A 22,794-nucleotide genomic window follows, 5' to 3' on the forward strand; every position below is an offset into this window, starting at 1 on the left:
ACAAAAACTATCATTCTTACCGTTGAGATTAGCGATGTGATATTCTTCTTCAAATTCCTTTTAAATTATTCACTGTATTACAATCATTACCAATCCTGTTATGTGTTGAAATTTATTCTATTTTGTAATTATGGACGCTTGCAGCTTCCAGTCCTCCTAGTATTGTGTGTAGTTAAGGTTATTGTAAGTTGACACAATTTTGTATAATTTATGAGCACAGAATATGAAGTCGTTTAAGAGATTTAATCTCTTTAAATATTCCAAATCTCTATCAGTAGGTACTTAAATATCGCAGGAGGTAAGCAATCATAAAATATTTAACGACATGATAGCTGATTTTACCATAAACAGCCCGGTTTAACAAACTTTCCTTATCACAAGCCTATGATAGAGACTGCAGGTCATACACGTAGGCCACCATGATAACCAACGTTGTCACTTGAATGAAATAGATGGCGCCAAACACATTGTTTTCCAAAAGTTCCATCCTCATAGATTGCTCTTGGCACACAAAGAAACATATTGATACCCTGGAAATTCAGTAATTATGATAACTCTTCAACATATTCCATAACTCTAGCATACTAGTTATATCATTTAAGACTTGTTATTTCATTAACATTTTTGTATTTGTATGTTGAAGATGAGTACGTCGGTGTTGATCGGTATGGACATAGGTGTTTGGTTCCGTTTGGGTATGTGTCTATATGTGCTGGTGTATACATATATAATCATTTTCTACTTCTAACCCCGCCCCCTCTCCCTCTTCCTTTTTCTCTTTATCTCTCTTTAACTCTCAAAATACTACCCTTTCTTTCTCTTTTACTCTATATCTTATAAATCTCTGTCCTCTTATTTGATCACTGTCTTTCTTTCTTCTCCATCCTCTTCTATTCTTTTCTTCTTCTTTAAACAAAATCTTAGACGACATTCATACGGACGAATTGTAATATTTTCCTAAAAATATGCAACAATTTAATCAGCGTTAAACATTTGATCCCTTTGAATTAAAATAGGAAAATTGCTAATTTTTTTATGTGATGGAATTTACTTTATTTTGTAATTCTGGACGCCTGCACCTTCCAGTTCTCCTAGTAGACTGTGTAAGGTTCATTGTACGTTGACACCATCTCCTAAAAGACTCCAATGCTTTATCAGTCAATACTTACATATCGCAGGAGGTAAGCAATCATAAACTATTTAACGACATGATAGCTGATATTACCATAAACAGACCGATTGAACAAACATTCCTTATCACAAGCCGCTAGGAAAAACTGCAGGTCATACACGTAGGCCATCGTGAACACATTTGTTGTCACTTTGTCAAAATAGGTGGCGCCAAACACATAGTATACAAAGTGCCGCATTGGCACAAACAGAATAATCATGATACACTGATTAATTAAATAATTATGAAAACCCCTAAATATTTTGCAGTTTTCTAGCATAGAGGTATCAATGAAAAATTGTTATTTCTTTTACACTTTCTATTTAGATTTGCATGATGTGTTTGTACGGGTTTATGAGTGTGGGTGTGGGTGGGTATGGGTGTGGGTGGGTATGGGCAGGTGTTGTGGGTATGGGTGTGGTGGGTATGGGTATGGGTTGGTATGGGTATGGTGGGTATGGGTGTGGTGGGTATGGTTGTGGGTGGGTATGGATGTGGGTGTGGGTGGGTATGGGTGTGGGTTGGTATGGGTATAGTGGGTATGGGTGTGGTGGGTATGGGTGTGGTGGTATGGGTGTGGGTGAGTATGGGCGTGGTGGGTATGGGCCTGGTGGGGGTATGGGCGTGGTGGGTATGGGTATGGTGGGTATGGGTGTGGGTGGGTATGGGTGTGGGTTGGTATGGGTATGGTGGGTATGGGTGTGGTGGGTATGGGTGTGGTGGGTATGGGTATGGTGGGTATGGGTGTGGGTTGGTATGGGTATAGTGGGTATGGGTGTGGGTGGGTATGGGTGTAGTGGGTATGGGTGTGGTGGTATGGGTGTGGGTGAGTATGGGCGTGGTGGGTATGGGTGTGGTGGGTATGGGTATGGTGGGTATGGGTGTGGGTGGGTATGGGTGTGGGTTGGTATGGGTATGGAGGGTATGGGTGTGGTGGGTATGGGTGTGGGTGGGTATGGGTGTGGTGGGTATGGGTGTGGTGGGTATGGGCCTGGTGGGTATGGGTGTGGTGGGTATGGGTATGGTGGGTATGGGTGTGGGTGGGTATGGGTGTGGGTTGGTATGGGTATGGAGGGTATGGGTGTGGTGGGTATGGGTGTGGGTGGGTATGGGTGTGGGTTGGTATGGGTATGGTGGGTATGGGTGTGGTGGGTATGGGTGTGGTGGGTATGGGTGTGGGTGGGTATGGGTATGGGTGTGGTGGGTATGGGTGTAGGTGATTATAGGTATTGGTGTGGGTGCGTATATATGTGGACGTGGGTGCATATATATGTGGATGTGGCTGCGTATATATGTGGATGTGGCTGCGTATATTTGTGGATGTGGCTGCGTATATATGTGGATGTGTGAGAATATTTTAGTTATATTAAAACATTTTGGAATAACGTCTACATCATAAAAACAAAAGATTAGTCGACACAAGATTTTGACGAGGCAATAACATTTTATAGATGGTTCGGGCACCTCGGTGCCCGAATATAACCATTTTTTTTAATAAACAAATTTTATACCACAACAAACTTGTTCCCCTTCGTTCGCTTCACGTTTTGGAGGAAAAAAAAGATATATCGGGATGATTCCAGGCAACGAGATGAGCGAATATATAACTTATCTGTCAATTAATATGTATTGATCACTAAATAACATGTTTGCAACATTTAAGATTTAGATATTTTTGTCGGGCAAGTGGCCCTCACATCCCTTACGTGAAAATGTCCCCGGACGTCTATGTATATATGAGGGATGGAAAACAAATTTTCTTTGAGGAAATTTGGATTGGGGTGACGCGAAACATTTGAATCCCTTAATCCCTTGTATTACTCGATTGAAGGCTTATTCCAGCATCTTGCATGGGATGAAGCAAATTCTAATAAACTTTATCAACGAAAGAGGGCACTCGTCCATTCCAGTATTCTAACACCAAGAGTCTGTCAGCGTGACCCACGAAAGAATCGAACGGCACACAAAGCAAAACAAGACAACACAAAAAAAGAGGAAAAACTATAAATTACCAAACAAAAAACAGTTACATTGCACACATAAGTTCATACTCCTTTTTAGTTCCTATTTCACATGTGTGACATTTTGTTTCTGGACAACCATTTTCGTACTCCAAGTCTCCCTTGGCTCACATAGAATCGAGTCAAAGGGGGAGGGGGTGCCTGGGGTGGGGGATAGAAATTGCATAATGATGATATCTGAATGTTCATGGAACCTTGAATTCAACCAAATAAGTGCAAATAGTAAGAAAAATGTATTTTCATTGATATGTATTTATTCTTTACATTTCACAATGACATTGTAAACCAATACACTCGGCATCATAATGTAATGCCATTTTGGTCTATAGAGCAATTATACATAATGGAGAAACTTAGACTTAAACATATGAACAAATAAGTATCCAATAGTATGTACACCATTCATATATCCATATGGAGTCTAAGAGATGTATAAAAAATGATCTTTAAATTATTTCTATTTACAATTGTCGCCATGAATCCATTAATATTGATCTCCCACAAATTGCTCACCATGCCTAAATCCTAAATGGCTAATATTCATCCTCATTCATTTTAGCTAAGGTAGTTTCAATAGCTCAGTGCATTCAACTGCTTTCAATAATGGCCATATTTTGATTATTTAATAGATTTTGTTAGATTTTGGTTATACAGAACTCAGAAATTTGAATTGAATAATGAGGTTGAATCTTGACATTACAGTTTACTAACTTGTATCCGGTTGATTTTCTGGGATCTCTGCCAATTATGTAAAGCAACTATCCATCTTATAAGTAGTACTCCTCTTCCTATATTTTTTGGAAAAGCAAATCTACTTTGGTTTTGCATTTTCATTCCCTTTAAAAGCAGTTAAAGCATCAACGTTGCAATAGATTTTTTTATTTCAAAAAACTCATGTTTTCTTCTACTTAGCTAGCACATTCCCTGCAATATATTTGAAAGTACTATACTTTGCGTGATACTTTGAAAACGGTTAAATCGTCTCTCAACATTTCTTTAAACCTATGTTATAATCATTTCATGCTTAACTGTCAAATGAAAGTGATATTTAGTTCTGGGAATTAATGTTCTCAAAGATAGCTACACTGCATCTACATTTCGAGAAAAAAATGGAAAAAGGAGGTGTTTTAGTCAATGTTGATGCATTCCGATAATGTAATAGACCATTTGTCAAAATGTATTAAAATGTATACACCTTAACCTATCGATGAGCTAATATATTCACCTGTTACATTGCATATCGCTAATTACATATCTTAGTTGTCACTGATTGGTTAAACATGACTTGCCTTATCTAGCAACAGGTAATGTAATTTGCATTATTACTGTTGAAATGCAAATATTCTTAACAGGTTAATGAATTAATAAGTTATGAGGCACTTTAAAACAGACGTATGTAATTCAATTTGATTACATTACAAAATTAAATTCTGGCAAGTTTTTAAAGATTTTACAACACCTTAATTGTCCAAAATACTCATGTATGGAATGACAGAATAGATTAAGGTTGCTCTTTAAAATGTTTAACAGCCAGGCCATGTAACCAGTCGCCATGGCCATAAGTCACGAAGACCAAGCACTTTGCTGTTGAAAATAAATACATGAATAGAATTTTGATAAAGTTTAGCGATACTGAAGAATATTTACAAATATTGGCATATTAAAGTAATTGCTTTCATACCTACAACACAATGTATAATAATAGACTATTGTATATCCTTAACCCTATTTAGCCCGGGCTATTTTGAAACTGCATAGCCCGGGGGGGGGGGGGGGGGGGGGGGGGGCTTCGAAGGCCCCCCCCCCCCCCCCCCCCCCCTATGATCTCGGCCGTGAAACGACCGATCGCCGTGAAAATTTGCATACATGTCAAGTGAAGTGTATAGAATACTATGGTAATTTCAATTTTTTGAAAAATTCACTCATTTGCATATTTATGGTAATTTATGCAAATAAGGCCATCAAATTCACATTTTTTTTTCCCATAAATCAGACATTATTCATATTTAAGCATTCTTTCTCACTACATATATTTGTTAGACCATTTGGAATAATAATACAACACAAAAATGAAAAACCAGGGTTATTCCTTATGTTATCTATTGTTTTGATAATTTCTTATGTATTTCTTTGTTTTTTAACTTATGTATTTTATTGTTTTGTTGTTTTATTTCATTTCCAACTATAATTCAACTATTTTTGACCCCAAAATAAACACCTTAACTATAAACAAGACCAAATAACCAATGTTTTATCTCTTTATTTGAAAAATGAGATTTCCATATGTTTTGTATACAATCACAAAAATGAGCGATTTTCGGGCTGACATGCAAAGACAAAAGGACACGTGACCTTGTAATGGTAGGTCCGATTTTCGAAAAATTTCTTTCAAAAGATGCGCAAGACTCGAAAGAAAAAAGTCACAAAATTTCAGTGCAAGATTTTCTTGCGTTAAAAAATCATCGCAAAAAATGTCGAGGGGGGGGGGGCTTCTAAAGCCCCCCCCCCGGGCTAAATAGGGTTAAAGCATATCTTCGCCACTGTTTGGTATGGGTTCTCAATAAGATTAAAAACTCAAAGTCTCTAAAATACTTGCCCCAGATATTGAATATGATAAGCAGAATTTACAAGATCTTTTAAACATCACTGCTTGTAAGTATCTTATTTAAAGAGTCTAATTGTCCTGCTCTCTACAACTCTTGAGGGAGAAAATGAAAATCTACACATGTGCACTTGGTTTTCCTACTTCAATGGAACCCAAGCATAACTATTATTATTTTATATAAAAGGATATGATATTATTATTGAACCCTTTATATATAACAGATTTGAAAAATAAAATAACAAAGAAACAGGCAACTCAGATAATCTTATTGTAAACAAGAGTCTGTTATAGGAAATTTCTTTATAACAAAGTTATCTGTAAATGGGTGTAGACCAATTCTCATATATTTCCTATGTCGTTTTGGTTTGTTTGGTTGTTGTTCTGATATTTTTATAAGCACTGCGGGGATAGAAATATACACCCATTACAGAACTACATTTAAATCTCTCTACTTCTGGTAGCAGTCTAACAGGTTCACCTATTTTGCAATGGAAAAATAACTCATCAAACAAACAAAAAAATTATTAGAAACTCAACCAAAAGTCTGCATAAATTATAATGATCCCTCTAACTTCCACCTATTGCACCATTTTAACACACACAACTTTATTTACCAGGGCCGGGATGCAGTTCCTTACCTTTTTTTTAGATAACATTTATATACCTTTTTTTGTAAGCTAACTAAAATGTCTTACCTTGTATTCAGATCACATCTATGCAAATTGCTTTCGCAATCAAAGTACGGCAACATACTTACTGATGAGTCGCCTTAAATGTGCGCTAATATAATTGTGCGCAAGTGATGTCATGCTTTAGAAAACCATATGCCTGCCAATCAAGGCCTCCAAATAATTGGCTTAAGTCTGGTAGGGAGCTGTCTGAAATGTAGGGTAACATATATACTTAGCAAAAAGCTTGAACTGAATATCAACATTGGCTAAGTATCTTATATATAAAGCCAATAGCTAAATGAAATACTCATACTTCTAACTTAACTATTGAATTGAATACCGGCCCTTCATATTTTTTTTGAGGGAGGGATGGGATTGAAGAAAAAGTTAAGTTCTGGTCATGCAATTGCATTATGAAAGAAACTGCGTTGAAGCTATCCGTAAAGGTGATCATGTACCACATAAGTACTGGTGTATACTATAAGGTTTTGTAATAATCATACTACAACAAAATTGGCCCAGTCTTGCTACAATTCACATGCACTGTCCACAAACATTTGCTTTGGTACTACAGAAACATGTGGCATGAACGATGGTCCACAACCTCGACACTAAATTTACGCCCTTCTGGCTCTGGATTTTTTTAAATCTAAATATCTGTAATATTTTACACCATGTCCTCGCAAAAAGCAGTTTTTTTGTTTAAAGAAGTACAATTGATCTGCATCCATTGGCTTAATCATAGACTTACACATACATACTCAAGTAATAGTAATAACATATAAAGGCACATACATGTATGCAAAAGAAATGTTTAAATACCACCATTTGGCGTACAGGGTATAAATGTAAGCAGAAATACACCAAATGACAACAAAATATGCATTTTTAAGCACAACTGAACAGAACAGTTTGCAAACAAATAGGAATTTCCGAAATACAAAAGAGCAATACGCGCCACCTGCACATTAAAATATTGCTACTATGTTCGAGACAAATGTTCATTTTATCGGTATATATTCCAATAACAGGATACAATATGTGTTCATTGCTAGAAATACATTAACTCATTGTTAAAGTATATAACATAATGCTCGTTTAGCTTTGAAAGAAGCTGGGTTGATAAATCATTCAATTCTTTTGGAATTTATACATGACATTCCATGTAATTAAATGCTGCCATGCCGGGCAGGCCTTAGGCAAGTTTTTCACCTGTCCAATAATTTGTAAAATATCTATTAAGACATACAGAGTAAGACACCACATACTTAAGTATTTAGGAGCAATTTGTAGGGACTGAATTGAATATAAATTATGCATGACACATAAATACATGAGTGGTGAAGTGAATTCCTTTGTAGCACTAATGACAAATCAATTCCTTTACCGAGTAAATTCTTCCTTTTCTTGCTTTTCACAGATGAAATTAAATAATTTATATCAGCTTCGACCATCTTCCATACTACTGCTAAATGCAATATATATCTTCCCCTTACCAATATTTTTAAGGACACGAAGGACGCTTACATTTTTGCAAGTTCTTCTTTTCTGCGATAATTAAAACAAGATACATAAGATGCATGTTTTTGAATGTTTTGCCACCTGATTCGTGACCCTACACCAATTCTTAAATCCCGCAAATAAAAACCCCTGACAAAGAGAACGTGCATAATATAAGAATTCCAATCCTGAAATCCTCGTCCATTGAGGATTGGAGCATGGAGGCTATACGATGGTGCCGGGCTACAACGCGATGGTGGCTTGTGCTTTGATGTCACGAATTCATGAAGGTTTCATGTCACTAAAGTTTCTTGGTTGACCGTATCATCATTGTCATCACGTACAATGGTGCCACCTCTAAGACTGTCCACAATGGTGCCACTTCTAAGATGGTGACGGGCCATGACATAATGGTGGCTTGCACTCTGATGTCACTCAACATTTATGAAGGTTCATTTCACGATTGTTTCTGGTTCTACTGCATTGGTATCATCATCACGTACATCGGTGCCACTTCTGAGATCGTCCCTTGCTATTAAAGGTCTGTGAGTTGCACCTTGATGTCATTCACAAGTCACAAAGGGTTTCAAATATTTTTCAGAGGTGTCGTCATCACGAATGTTTCACACAAATTTCAATCCCCATCATGCGAGGATTGGAGAGCAACGGTTATACAATGGTACCGGGCCACGAAACGATAGTGAATTGCGCCCTCTGTGGTATGTTCTTGAGTAAGGTGACGGCTTCTTTATGTGAGATATCAACCAATGAGACGGAGTTGACGGACTCGATGATGTCACCGCATCTAACAAGGAATAAAACACAGATTTATGTTAATTGTTATCATTCTTTTTGTACTATTCTACTGTTCTAGATTTAGATTTCTTTTCGAGATTCATATATCTTTTATTTGTCTATTAAGATGTAGGTGCCATTTCTAATATCATGTTTTGTTGTGACATACAGAACCTGATCATTAAGACTAAGGCAATTTCACGAGCGTTTCCCATCACCTAATGAAAAGTGCGATCTCTACAATAAGTAAATCCGACCTAATTCGATTATGATTTATTAGGGAATACAATAGTATTGACATTTCCTCCAAGTTTTCTTGAAGTTCTTTACAATCAACATGTAATATATGCAATTTTGACTATTGTGATGGCCTAGTAGTTATCACAGATATTTTGAAGAGCCTCTGAAAATGTAGAGATTGAATTCATGGGTATTACATGCTGCCGAGATCTGCAACAAGAAGAACAGAATCTCAACAGCCCCCTTTCTACTCCTCCCTAAGAAAACTAATCACATGAAACTGTTAAAGCCTGTCTGTACTAGTTTGGCCAGGATGGATTAGACCACCCAGTGTGGTTGCTGACAGGTGGTTATCTCATCAACTCAGCTCTCCATTGACATAAGGAAAAGAGGATCATGGGGGACCAACGGACACCGCTTAGGCATTGTTTTCTATATAGAGGGGGCAAGTAGCTACAAGTAGTGCACTAGGGCTTTAATACATGACATGACTCACTTCAATAATCCACTTTTCGCTGCTATACTATCACTGACGACCGTCTTGACGTAGATAGGTTGAGCACCGTGTGTGGAGTCATTGCCGCCTACTATGCTGAAGCCCAGGCTAGCATTGGGGACCTTCTCTAGGGTGATCTGGTGGGATTGCCGACAGCACCTGGCACAGCAACAACATGCCATTTATTTTGAGTTTTCATTGCATTATGTCTGTTTATTGATAGGGATTCCCTCCCTTCCACCTGTCTACCAGTATTTATAATAAAGAACAGGTTTTACACACATGTATGTATTTTTTATGAATATAAAGACCACACATTGATTATCCGTGGCAATTGAGCATTAAACTCCATTATTTCTCATTTCTCATTCCCAAAATATCCAGAGTATGAACTAAAGGTCAATTTTACTAGGGACAGTGTACCCCCTCTTTAAAGTCAAGCATTCCAAACTATTTACATTACAAGTTCATCTACTGGAGTATTAAATTTACTTACTGAGAGAAGAGACAGCTATGTCAGCATGGGGGAATGAACCCACATGTTTATTTAGAAGGGTAAGTGCCCCCCCCCCCATAAAAATCAAGAATTCCCAAATAATATACAGTACAACTGAATCCACTGGGCTATTCCATTAACTTACTCGGGTAGGGACAGCCATGTTAGCCAGGAGGGAATGTATCCATGCGTTTCATTATCTGGGTCTGTGTCCCCCTCTATGACCCTTAGCGTCAACGACCTCGCGTTGGCAGACTCCTTGAGCACCTTCACTGCTTCTGTGTGAGGGAGATCTAGAAGGCTGGTACCATTCACACTGAGGAGGATGTCTCCTTTCTGTATGGGAGAATAAGTGTGAAATTCATTGGTTTCAAAGCAATGTGAACACGTATCTTATGAATAAAAAGGGGTAGGTGTAGAAAGCTGGTATCATTCATACTAAGGAGAATGTCTCCTTTCTGTAAGGGGGAATGAGTATGAAATTCATTAGTTTCAAAGCAATGTGAACACATATCTTATGAATAAAAAGGGGAAGGTGTAGAAGGCTGGTACCATTCACACTGAGAAGGATGTCTCCTTTTCTGCACATGGTAAACATATGTGAAAGTCAAAACCTTAAAGCTATGTGAACATATCAAGTGTTAAGAGCTAGAGGGGTTTCCGGAACGCAAAATGCATTACAGCTGTGCAGCGATGTGTGTAATAAAAAAAAGTTATTTTTTGACATAATAAAAACACAAACTTCTCAACCAAATTTGTTAATCTTTATATCATTTTTCAGGAGAAAACATTCCTCCTTCTATGGGTACCACTGTATTTGCCCCCAAATGTGTATAAGTATGCTAGTCCTTTTTCCCCTTTATTTGGATAACTCCAAACATTAAATGTCAACTTTTAAAAATCTCTTCAACAAACATCCACAATACATGCTCCATAACTTCTGTTTACAACACACACACTTAACTGTTGACTGGGGCTCAATTAGAAAGTAAAGACTGGTGAATGATCCTACCTTGAGTTGACCATGTCTTGCTACACACCCGTCTGCCTGTATGCCTGTGATGAAGATGGGAACATCACCCTTCCTTTGTCCCTTTCCACCGCTCACACTGATGCCCATGCACTCCTTGTTACCCTGTAAATGGAAGAAGTCATGAAACACATTGTTGGATTAGATGAATAGGGGCCATGTTTCATAAAGCCTTTTTTCAATGACAAATGACAAAGATCTGTGACAAATCCACTGATAACCAATCAAAAGCAAGGATTTCAGTAGATAATAACAAAAAATGTCATTTGTCACTGATGACAAGTTTGGTGAAACGCCCCCCTGGGCCAAGTTTCAAAAACCATGTTATCAATAACATGTTACAATCACTATTATAAGCTACCGACATCACTGCATTTGATTGGCTGAGCGCAAATTTGTCAAAGAATATTAGAATTTGTTATCAATAATAAATTACAATAACTGTCACATTTTATATGTGATAACAGTTTATTAATTTTGATCTGTCTCCTCAACTAGGTATGCTAGAGTACAAGATAATAATCTACATTTGCCACACTCTACCCAGGTGAGGTAAACGGGTACCTGGCAGGAATTAAATCATAATGGCAGCCATGCTAAAGCCAGGGTAATGATAATTGAGTACCAGACATGAGCGCTATACTATATTCCACTAGAATTGTTATCATTCTTATTAATATTATTATTATTGTTATGTTAACATTGTTGTTGTTGTTGTTGTTAATATCACTACTATCATTATTGTTATTATTATTCATTATCATTACATGATACATGCTCGATACCTTTTTGATGTTGACGGTTTTCTCTGCCCGCACCTTCGGAGCAAGTGCGTGTCTTAGTAGAGTGAAAGGTTCTGTAGGAAGCTCTGCTGGGGGTACTTGGATGACCTCAGGGGTCGTGACCTGCACCTGTCGTGATACAACCATCTCGACACGATCGCCACAGTCCTGTATGCAAAATAGAATAAGACTTTAATGGAGTACACTATTAAAGCCCCATTGCACTACTTATAGCTACTTGCGCCATCTATATAGCAAACAATGCAATAGCGGTGCCTGTTGGTCCCCCATGATCTCCTTTTTCTTATGTTAATTGAGAGCTGATTTGATGAGATAGCCACCTTTCAGTGACCTTGCAGGGAGGTCTAACCCTCCTGGCCAAACTAGTACAGAAGGGCTTTAGATGCATTATGTAACAGGTCTAAAAATATCATTAAAGATGTAATTTCTTTCCATAACATATTGGCAGCTAATAATTTCACAGTTTTTTGTATTCTACATTACCATTTCAACATGAGCAATATGTCCTATATGCAAAATGGTGTTTGACAACAAAATTTCACAAATAAAAAAAAAAATGATGTAAATGCAGCTGGATTACTCGTAACTTTTATTCTATTTTTCCTTCTCCCTATGGTTTGTACTAACCTGTCAAAACAATTTTGATTGCACTTTTACACAGAATTTTTGTTTAAAGAAAGAGAATCTATACGTCATAACACTATTTTGAAGGCCAACAATTAGGAATTGTCTATCCACATATTCAAAGGTTTGTAGTTACACGCAAGGCATGCATAGATTGAACAGAACGGGGATCATGGGCATACATAAAGATAAAGAAGCACATCTCTCTATCTCTCTCTCTCTTTGTTCTCATATCTACTCTATATCTTACCCGTATAATTCTAGCTACTCTTTCAGGCATTTCATCTTCTACATTGAATCCATTGATCTGTAGTACTCTGTCATCTGCCTTTAACCTCCCATCTCTCCTTGCTAAACTGCTCTCCAACTGTACAAAGAATGAAAAAGAAAAGAGGAAAACATTTCTGAATCAAATCAAATAATAGATGCATGCCCTACAGTCAAATGGATGTGAAAACAAATATTTCTCCCGGTCAGGTTTAATAGACCAGTTCACGGTTAGCACATTACTGCAATGACCCCGCATATCCACAGATCTTCAAAACATGAAGAGGTCCCACTTTGTACATTTTGAAATAATCACTCCTACAGCGATAGAGGTGCTATATAAGTAGCCTTTGTTTCCCCTTTTCAAAGAATACTTCCACCTGTGTATCATGGAGTGCACTGCTTGTGCATTAATGAATAATGATTACATAACTTTCATGAGCATGTATCCAGTATTTTGTCTCCATCTATTTCAAAATTTGTTCTGCAATGACCTTTATCTGTTCATGCTCAGACTACAACCGTGAACTGGCTGATTTATAGGCCGATTCGGGAACACTGCTTCATTCACCATACCTTGGGGCCATCCCAGAGTATCATAACAAAGAGAGGTCTTATGTAATCAGTCGGGTGCATGAATATCCCTGAACCAAAGCAGGGAATGTTTTAACTATTATTCGCTGCCCTCTATACCAAAACTCAACTATCCCTTTAACAATTATTAGTGTACTTGATGGCCCCCAGTAATGGTGGCTGACAATTCTATGTTCACCTCTCCAAATAGGCGTACAACATCTTCTCATACCAATGAAGACGCAGAGTTCCATTTAAAGGTAATAAGCACTAGAAATTTAGCCCCTAAAACAATTCTGCTTTCGAGAAAACTTGAATACACAAATTTACTGGTGCTCCCTGAGTCCCAGTAAATTTTGATAAATTTCAAATAGCTCCTACGGCTGTACAATGGTAGCTGCTACCATGAAAATCTCAGAATATGTAGTTGTGATATATAATTTCAAAACGGGAGTAGCTAATCAGTCGATTTTAGGCAAGAAACATTGTTGTATAGCTGAATTGATATCTTGGCTTGAGAGGGAGCTATACAACATAAAGAGTTTATTATTTACAATTCCATAACTTTAGGCTCGATTTCAACCGTAACAACGATCACGGAATATTGTAGGATCGCATATGCTTTCAATATGTTCATTTGAACCAAATCCATGACCCCATACCAAAACTTTGTAATACCTTTAAATATTATTCAGCACACTTGATGGCCCCCAATAATGGTGGCTGGCAATTCCATGTTCACTTCTCCTCATACACATAAAGATGCAGAATTCCGTTTATAATCAAGACCACGCTCTTTATTTTCTGGTATATTAGAACATGGCTTGGTACCAAAAAACGCTTGGTTATTTTGATGCTCTTTCAGCATAAGTAGATGGATTCAAGGGCATTCCAACCCTTGTATTAAGTTCATTATTAAAGCCCCACTGCACTACTTGCAGCTACTTGCGCCCTCTATATAACAAACAATGCCTAATCGGTGACCATTGCTCCCCCATGATCCTCTTTTTCTTATGTTAACTGAGAGCTGAGTTGATGAGATAACCACCTGTCCAGTGACCTTGCAGGGCAGTCTAATCCCTCCTATAAACTACGGCAGATAAGCTTTAAGAGAAACAGAGTGGCAAAATCAGACAAATAAAATTGAAATAAAGTTGTCCACCACTACATCACAATGACATTACAGATTCTGCCAATTTGAAGAGCCCAAACTCAAAGTGATTACAAGTTTTTGAAAGTCATAACTTTCTCCCTTTTTGTCTGATCTCACTCAAACTTTCATGAGTCTACTTCTCTGAGTAAAATCTTCTTTCCTCTAGAGTAGTTTGCTATCAAGGTTGGATTTTCCTTGCCAAAGGGCTTGGAGCTTGGCTGGGACTCAAACCTCAACCTATGAGGTTTCATATCAAAGTTACATATTGGCTGCTTCTTATGGAACATAAACTGTGTGATGCTTACCACCTCCATGATGTATATTCCTTGCTCACTCCTGTAAAAGAAAATGAAAAGAAAAGAACAAAACAAATTCATGTTATTATATAATTTCTTATCAGCAAAAATCAATTCACATAGACACTAGGCATCCATTTACAGAAAGTATTCAATGTTAAAGGGGCTGTAAGCATGGCAAATACTGGTTAGCGCCATCTCCGACAACTGCACGTAAACGAATGGACTTGATTAAATGGTCAGCACGCTCTATCATTAGCGAAACAGACAGAAGTTCTCCTCATGCTTCGGTTTCGCTAATGTTGCACACACGTGAATACTGCGGTCGCGTTGTCCATAGTCGTTTTATATATGATTATACCCGAGTCAGGCCACGGGAAAGAAACATAGTCTTGTCATGCTACAATGTACCATTATCCTTCAGCCCAGTCCCTTTAGTCCTACATCCAGAGATGCCAACCTTCTTCAACAAAAAAAAGTATTCTGAAGAGCAAAAAACAGTATTTTTGAAAAAATCTCTCAACTTAACATATCCCCTAATCGAGCAGCTTAAAAAACCCGGCAGTACCACGTATACGTATCCCGGATCGGAGCGCGACATTACACGTGGGTTGTTCGCAATGTGCGTAGTTTGGGGCCCGTATCACCATCCTGCGTGCATAATACACTTACGACACAAAGCCCATGATCATAAATTAAGAAAAACGTCACTAAAAAAAAAAAAAAAAAAAAAAAAAAAGTAACAAAACATACAAAAAATGTACTGCAATATTCATAGTGAAAAAACGGAACAACTACGGCAAAAACGGAACAGTTGGCATCTCTGTACATCCCATGATACCAATCCTGGTGTCTGGTCCAATCTCTTCAGGGAATCTAAATCCAAACTCATTGCCTGCACCCTTTATTAGGTGCCTCTACAGAGACATCCTCTACAGAGATATCCTCTACTCACTGTTTAGCGGCTATCTTGATGCCTAGTGGAACCCCTGTCACCTTGGTGAGGGAGACCTGAAGGACCGTTGTGGTAAAGACAGGGGCTTTGGATTCCTGCTTCTCACGGTATATCGTCAGTCTGAGGGGGGTCTCTGCAGAACACAGAGCCTCTCTCGCTATGCTGTGTGGAATGTCACGCAAATCTCTACTATTCACCTAAAAAGCAGAAAATACATGTAAAGAAGATCAAGAAATCAAAAAATAATGAAACTAATACAAAGAAGCTGATTTCAAAGAGCCAACTTTAATACTAAAAAGACTCTCATTTTTAAGCTTCACCAAACATTGGAGTGCATAAATCAAGGAACAGAATATTTTTGGCAGGGTTATTTCACACACAAAATCTGAGAGACGTCTGCAGAATACAGCCCCTCTCTTGCTATGCTGTGTGAAATCTCTACTATTCACCTAAACAGCAGGAAATAGATGTAAAGAAATCAAGAAACTAATAAAAAGAGCTGAAATCAAAGAGGCAATTTAATAATAAAATAGGTAATCTTAACGCTTCACCAATCAAAGGAGCGCAAAGGTAATCAAGGAACGGAACAATTTCGGCAGGTTTATTTTGTAAGTGACCTGTACAAAATTTAGTGTTGTTTCCTAGTACTGTATGTACGCTCCATTTGTTATGCGACCATTCTTATTAATATTTCTTTAAACAGATGTTGTATCAATGCCTGTTTATACTCTGAAGAGGGTACATGTACATGTATGTATGTACGTGAAGTCAAACCTGCTTTATCAACCACCTGTCTACAAAGACCACATGTTTTGGTTCCCTTGAAAACGATTTCTCATTGCAACATGTACATAAAGACCACCTGTCTATAAAGACCACTTTTCTTGTCTCCCTTGGGTGGTCTTTATAGACAGGTTTCACAGTATCAATCTCTGTTCGTCTGGACAGGCTACATGTATAACTTACCTGTACTATTTGATCCCCTGGTAGTATCCTTGCATCTTCTGCTACCACTTCACCTGGTATAACCTCTTGCACGACAACACCAATCTGGAACAAACCACAACAAACAAGAGATTTAACAAGAAAACGAGACACAAGCTTCTTACTGTGGAACATGAAACTTTCACAAATTGCAAGCAACTGCCATTTACTGGGATTGTTAATATCCAGTGTTGTGTCATTTGTTTTGAGGCATGAACATTTAACAAATCTGAATCATTCGCAAAAGGCTTTTGATTTTACAGTAAACAAGAACAAAGTAATAGTATATTTGTAAAGTGCTTAGAGACATTTGTATTAAGCGCCATATAATAAAAATTAAATATTATTATTATTATTATATATTGTTTTATCCATCACAAAAATACATGTAGCTTAAGGGGGAAAGAGAAATAAAGGAAAAATTGACAAAAGAGAGGAAGGGCAAGAGATTAAAATTATGAAAAAGATGCCTGGACCATTCAACTACATGTAAATTGTAAATAACTTTGGTGTAACAATGCCCCCCCCCCCCCCCATCCCCCATTCAATATGGTTTCCCAAGTAATCGAAACAGAAAGACTGTTTTCACCTTCAATTTAAGAGAAATAAGAAATAAAGAGTTGTACACGTTGTACTTACAAGTGGAGTTTCATTTCCACCTACAAAGTATATTCCTAGATCTCTGTTAGGCTTTCGATTGATTTCTATAGATGTTAGTTGACCATGTCGAATTGGGGCTCCTGGACCAACTGTATAAGAAAAAAGAAAAAAAGAAGAAGAATATATCATAACACACCATTCATGTAATAATACCATTTTTATATAGTATTATTCTTCATTTATGGCATGAAATCATAATCAGCGTTGATTAAGCTCTTTTTTTCAACACTATCATAATATCATGTCTTACATTGCAGTTGTAAGGTGCGTTATGCTTTTCAACCCTCTATTTTACATCATAATAATATGCGGATCTACACAAAACCTATCCTGAACTCAATAACCAGGACCTTGCAAACATGTACATGAACATCAATTACATTTAAAAAAAAGATTCACACAACCCTTGTCATTTTTTTACTCAACATGTTTATGGTATTACCTAGAAAACTACCATTTTTAGGCTAAGGATTCGGAAGTGAAAAATAGATGAAATATATGTTCAGAATTGAAAATAGTCAAAAAACATATTTTCTGCTGAGTTTTTTTCCCTACATGTAAATGTGTATAGTTTTCTAGATTACACCTATACATGTAAGGTTCCCAATACACATCTCCCTAATGGAAGTTTGACTTTGACCATCTAAACAAGCGAGGGAGGGCTTTATTCTTTATCACGTTTCACCACTCAGCGGCTCTGTATGGTATCACATTATGACTCAACCAATGGAATGTCAATACTTCACAAAGTGCGTGGAACCTTGTATTTGTATAGAGCTATCTTGCACAGGTAGAGATGGATTAGTCTGCAGGAGCAGACTCCATTGGACGGAGAGGAAAAGTATATTTACAAAGCCTTGGGACTAGGCTATCGGTTCTTCTGGCTGTGTCGAAAAAGAAGCAGGTCTGAGTATGAGAGGTGTACAATGTAGTCTACATTACTACACTTCAGACTTTGGGTAAGCTTTTGTGACAGATAAAGATTTCAGCATAGAATATATAAGGGCACAGAATACCGTCTATATATTACATACGGTGTACATGGACTGTACAACATAATATTTGAACTGTAAGACTAGTCTATGTCGGTAAACATTGTCTCCCTCGACTCATAGGCCTTACATGTATACTGTAGCAACTTCATACAGACACAGATAGCTACTGAACAAATTAGGCTACGCTCGTGGCATTATCATGATTTTGTTTTTGCTAATAGAGTCTGAATCTGTAGACTAAATGTATTGGGTGTATGCAGGTTACTGGTAAAGGGAGTTGGGTTGGGTGTGGAGGGAGATCCTCGTGTCAACACTTAGTCATAAAAATGTAATCTGGGATTTTGGTAGCAAGCGCAAAAGAATATACATGTACATGTACATGTATGCACAATGAACATGCAATGTACTTTTAGTGTATGCCCCGCCTCCCCCCCCCCCCCCCCCCTCCCCCTGTCCATGCATTCCCATTCCCACATGCCATTTCTCTCTCCCTCTCTCCCTGTCTTCTTCTTTTTCCTCTTCTTCACTTTTAAAGTAAAGGATACCATCAGGAATATTCTTGTTCCGCTTGGAATGCAGACATATTTTAAAAATCTTTAATGCATGGATAATGATGTGCAGCGAAATTGAAGAGGAATGAAATCATTAATCTCTCTAAGAAGTCCCCTGGTCAAGCCTCTTTAAGCTTTACTCAGATTTGAAGCTGTAAGCTGCAGCATCTTTTTTTCTTTTTTTCTTTCACTTTTTTTGTGATTAAGCGATTATATACTTCACATGTCTGCATCTTATAAAACAGAACTTTAAATACGGTAGTGAATGTTTTGTTTGAATGGCCTTTGTTGGGTGCAGTTGCCATGCATTTGCACATTAAAAAACATCATATTCGAACGAGCCAAGCGAGCCTTTACTGAGCAGACAACGATATGAAGGAGATAAGCAGTGGAGAGGTTCACCCTGTCCCCTTAATCCTCCTTAATCCCCCTTAATCCCCTCTCATTCACCATCCCTCCCTCTTCCTCCACCCTCCCTCATCCATGGGACAGGGGAAGATGCCCCTTCATCTACCTGGTATCCGGTAACCAGTGACTCATCGCCACGGCAACCCAATCACAAGGCATCCAGGTATTAGAGGGTGAGATGACCGTGAATACATTGATGAAATCTTGACCAGAATTGTGGCGAAATTAGAGGTTTCGGATGCCTACAGATATTCATAGCTTTGAACTGTGCCCTGAATCTTGCTCACTTCTGCGATCAGTTTATCACAAAATTATTTGATCCCTATCCTTCTTGACATCGAAATCCATTTCCCTCTCTCTCTCTTCTTCTTCTTCTTCTCCTCTTACTCCTTTCTTAACTTTTGCCATTATTTCAAGAATACGCCCATAAATTCTTGACCAGAATTGTGGCTGAAATTCTTGACCAGAATTGTGGCTGAAATTAGAGGTACTGTATGTAGCTATAAAGAAATATTCAGCCTACAAGTATAAACTTTGCCTTCAATCTTGTTTGCTACATCAATCATTCTTTACATGTACAAATCTTTTTCATTCAACTTCTCTCTTTCTGTCTGTCTCTGTCTTTCTCTCTTCCTTTATCTATCTAAACCTATCTCTCGCTATCCATTTATATACATGTATCTCTCTGAACACCAATACCCGTACTCAATTTAACTGTAAGATTGGGAAGTACATTTTTATTTAATCCCTTGTGAATTGTGTGATAATAATATTTTTTCTTTTCTTTAAAGGTGGCACAAAAACCAAAGCTATATATACCGGTAGTCGTTGATAATGAATCATTTCTAATAGCATGAGGAATACATGTACATGTACATGCAGAGTTAAGGGCTAAATGGAGGCACTCTGGCCATATTCATTTTGATCAGAAATTAATAAGCAGGTAAAAATGAAGTGCACAAATGCAAGATCATCATTTATTCATCCCACATAACCCTGGGCCATTTGAACAGGGACAAATATTGACGTCATAAAAAGAGGGAGAATCTGTGCTTGGTCGTGAAAGGATAACGCTGATCTTCATTTTCACCTGGTCGGTTTGTTAGTGAACAATGAAAGAGCTTTGCACATCGTGCAGGATATTTAAAAATAGTTTGGAATCTGCTTACTATACAAAAATCATTGTTATCGATGATATGTGGACAAAATTTATACCAATGGTCATCTGGGCCCCAAAACACAAGAATAAATGAGCAACCGATTGCATTTTAGCAATGGATTGTGTGCAAACTTGTTCATAAGATGGCTTTGTGATACGATGCCATGGCTCACAGCATACATCATATTGATTATCATCAACGTATGTAATATTAGACCTTATGGATGGTACATGAAATGGGCATTGGACCAACTGGTTATTATTATAAATGAAAAATAGACCAAATGATAAGTAGACAAATGATTATTAGACCATGTGGATAGTAACAGGGCTAGGTGTAGACCATATGGCAATAAACCAACATATTATTGATTAGTTTGTACCAGGAGGTACCAGGAGGTACCACCTTGGTATGTGAAAAGCCAGACAGCCAGTACGTGAGGCACTTCAGCTGCATTCACTGTAGGTTGATTAAGGGCATGTTTATGCTTCACTTTTGAAGGCAGAATGAGCGATTTGTAACGCTCATCGTAAACGCTCATCGTAATCGCAGTTCCACGGTGTACTGTTCATGCTCACTTCTCAGGCTCCTCCAGGCAATTCTCCCTGTGTGGCCTTAATTGGTCTTCCAGCTGGATTCGCAAACCTTCACTGTGCATGCTACGTAGACCCACTAGAGGTCAGTGCGTTGACCCCATTTAAACGTGTTTACAAATTGTAAACGCATCTTTTTGTGAGTTTACGATCGGCGATCCTGATCGCCTTTTTTCAGTGATTCTACAAAAGTGAGCATGGACGCAACCGTGTTTTAAACTAAACGCGTAACAGATGCCTTATTCTGGCCAGAAAAAGTGAAGCATAAACACGCCCTTACACAAACAAATCGCTACTTTGAAAAACAGTCAATTTTTGTTCACTACAATTTTATATTTAAAACGTGGGCAATTGGGCATACTTGGGTAGTTTGGGCATACTGATTTTGGGGTGCGTAGTAGTGTACATGTAAATGGTTGAAAATGAGCAACTCATCAATGCCCTGTATCATTATCATTGGCAAGGAGAGTCACGTGAGCAAAAAAGGTATCTTTAATACAGAAGTTTGCATTTACACAGCAAAAATCAAAATTTGAGAAAAATCAATGATTTTTTTGTTGCCTTGGAAATGCTAGCTTCTTTTGACACTCTATTATCCTTTTGACATTGTGAGCGGCAAGTCGAGTGCATGAACCTCATTTACAAAGAGGTGGGACATATACAGTCAAACCTGTCCATAGCGACCACCCAAGGGAAGCACAAATATGGTCTTTGTAGACAGGTTCCTTTAGTAAATGTTTCAATGAGAAACCATTTTCAAGGGAAACAAAATATGTAGTCTTTGTAATTTGCAGACAGGTGGCCACTATAGCAGATCTGATTTTTAGAACACCTACAAGTTCACCAATAACCAATGGTAAAGGTAATGTGTGTTTTAAATTTCACAGACGTTTTCACTTGTAGTTGTACAAGAAGGTTTCATACAACGATGCCACAGCTCTGAGCATACATGGTATCGATTGGTTTGTGCCAGAAGGTACCACCTTGGTCTGTGGATCGAAAGCCTGACAGACAGCACTTGAGGCAAGCTGTCTGTATACACTCTATTGACATTGTGAGAGGCAAAGTCAAGGGCAGAAATCTCATTTACAAATACATGTATTTTTGGAGGTGGGACTTGGGAGGAAGCAATCAGCCAGACAAGTAGCATTGAGCTGTGGATTTTACATGTGTATAGGGCATTCAGCCTTTTCACACACAGCTAAAATTCAATAAACATGATTAGTATAAACGTGTTTCGAACGTGTTTAAACTAATCACGAGCCTTTCACACACAGAAATTTCGTTGCGATCGTTAATAGTTTCGTGATTAACTACTGCTCGTAAAATGCGCAGTAGTGCCATTGCGCATTGAAGGTCATGTCATGTCAATCAAAGCGCACGCTCCATCCAGTTTAAACACGTTTAAACACGAATTTTCTTTCACACACAAAATATCAAGCTCTCTAGATACGAACTTCGTATCTGCAGCCTGCTTTTAGGGACGTATGGATCGCGACTTCGTATCTATCCCAACATCGTAAAAACGATGTTCACACTGGGAAATTTTGTCTATAGACATGTTTAAAACTGTTGAGTGATTCTAATCATCTCTAGATACGATGAATTTTAGCTGTGTGTGAAAAGGCTGATAGTGACATCAAATACATTATTTCAATACATATTAAATGTGTGTTCAGTGGGTAGTACCGAGTACTTAGGCCAAATAAAAAAAAACATCCTGTTTTGGGGAAAAATAGGAAGGAGG

At 37.9% G+C, this 22,794-nt stretch overlaps 2 protein-coding genes across 3 annotated transcripts in view; one reads left to right on the plus strand and one right to left on the minus strand.

The window, feature by feature from the left end:
- The first annotated feature begins 1,507 nt into the window (after positions 1-1,507).
- On the plus strand, positions 1,508-3,030 carry LOC115927558 (shematrin-like protein 2). The gene is made up of 2 exons (XM_030993604.1): positions 1,508-2,397; positions 3,003-3,030. The coding sequence occupies exons 1-2, from the start codon at positions 1,508-1,510 to the stop codon at positions 3,028-3,030; spliced, it is 918 nt and encodes a 305-aa protein (XP_030849464.1).
- A 4,234-nt stretch (positions 3,031-7,264) lies between these two features.
- LOC755085 (E3 ubiquitin-protein ligase LNX) overlaps positions 7,265-22,794 on the minus strand; it is a 42,167-nt gene continuing 26,637 nt past the window's right edge. Inside the window, exons 4-13 of one of the 2 annotated variants that reach the window (XM_030992683.1) lie at positions 17,320-17,429; positions 16,663-16,746; positions 15,697-15,893; positions 14,751-14,781; positions 12,703-12,819; positions 11,811-11,975; positions 11,008-11,130; positions 10,141-10,331; positions 9,500-9,658; positions 7,265-8,773 (exon numbers count right to left, since the gene is read on the minus strand). In XM_030992683.1, coding sequence (XP_030848543.1) covers positions 8,638-8,773; positions 9,500-9,658; positions 10,141-10,331; positions 11,008-11,130; positions 11,811-11,975; positions 12,703-12,819; positions 14,751-14,781; positions 15,697-15,893; positions 16,663-16,746; positions 17,320-17,429 — 1,313 coding nt within the window. In that variant the 3' untranslated portion in view covers positions 7,265-8,637. Of the gene's footprint in view, positions 8,774-9,499; positions 9,659-10,140; positions 10,332-10,413; positions 10,576-11,007; positions 11,131-11,810; positions 11,976-12,702; positions 12,820-14,750; positions 14,782-15,696; positions 15,894-16,662; positions 16,747-17,319; positions 17,430-22,794 lie in introns of those variants that run through there. The other variant, XM_030992684.1, reaches the window with a different exon arrangement.

The sequence above is a fragment of the Strongylocentrotus purpuratus genome, unplaced genomic scaffold, assembly GCF_000002235.5.
Source record: "Strongylocentrotus purpuratus isolate Spur 01 unplaced genomic scaffold, Spur_5.0 spur5_scaffold_20, whole genome shotgun sequence".
NCBI classification, from domain to species: Eukaryota; Metazoa; Echinodermata; class Echinoidea; order Camarodonta; family Strongylocentrotidae; genus Strongylocentrotus; species Strongylocentrotus purpuratus.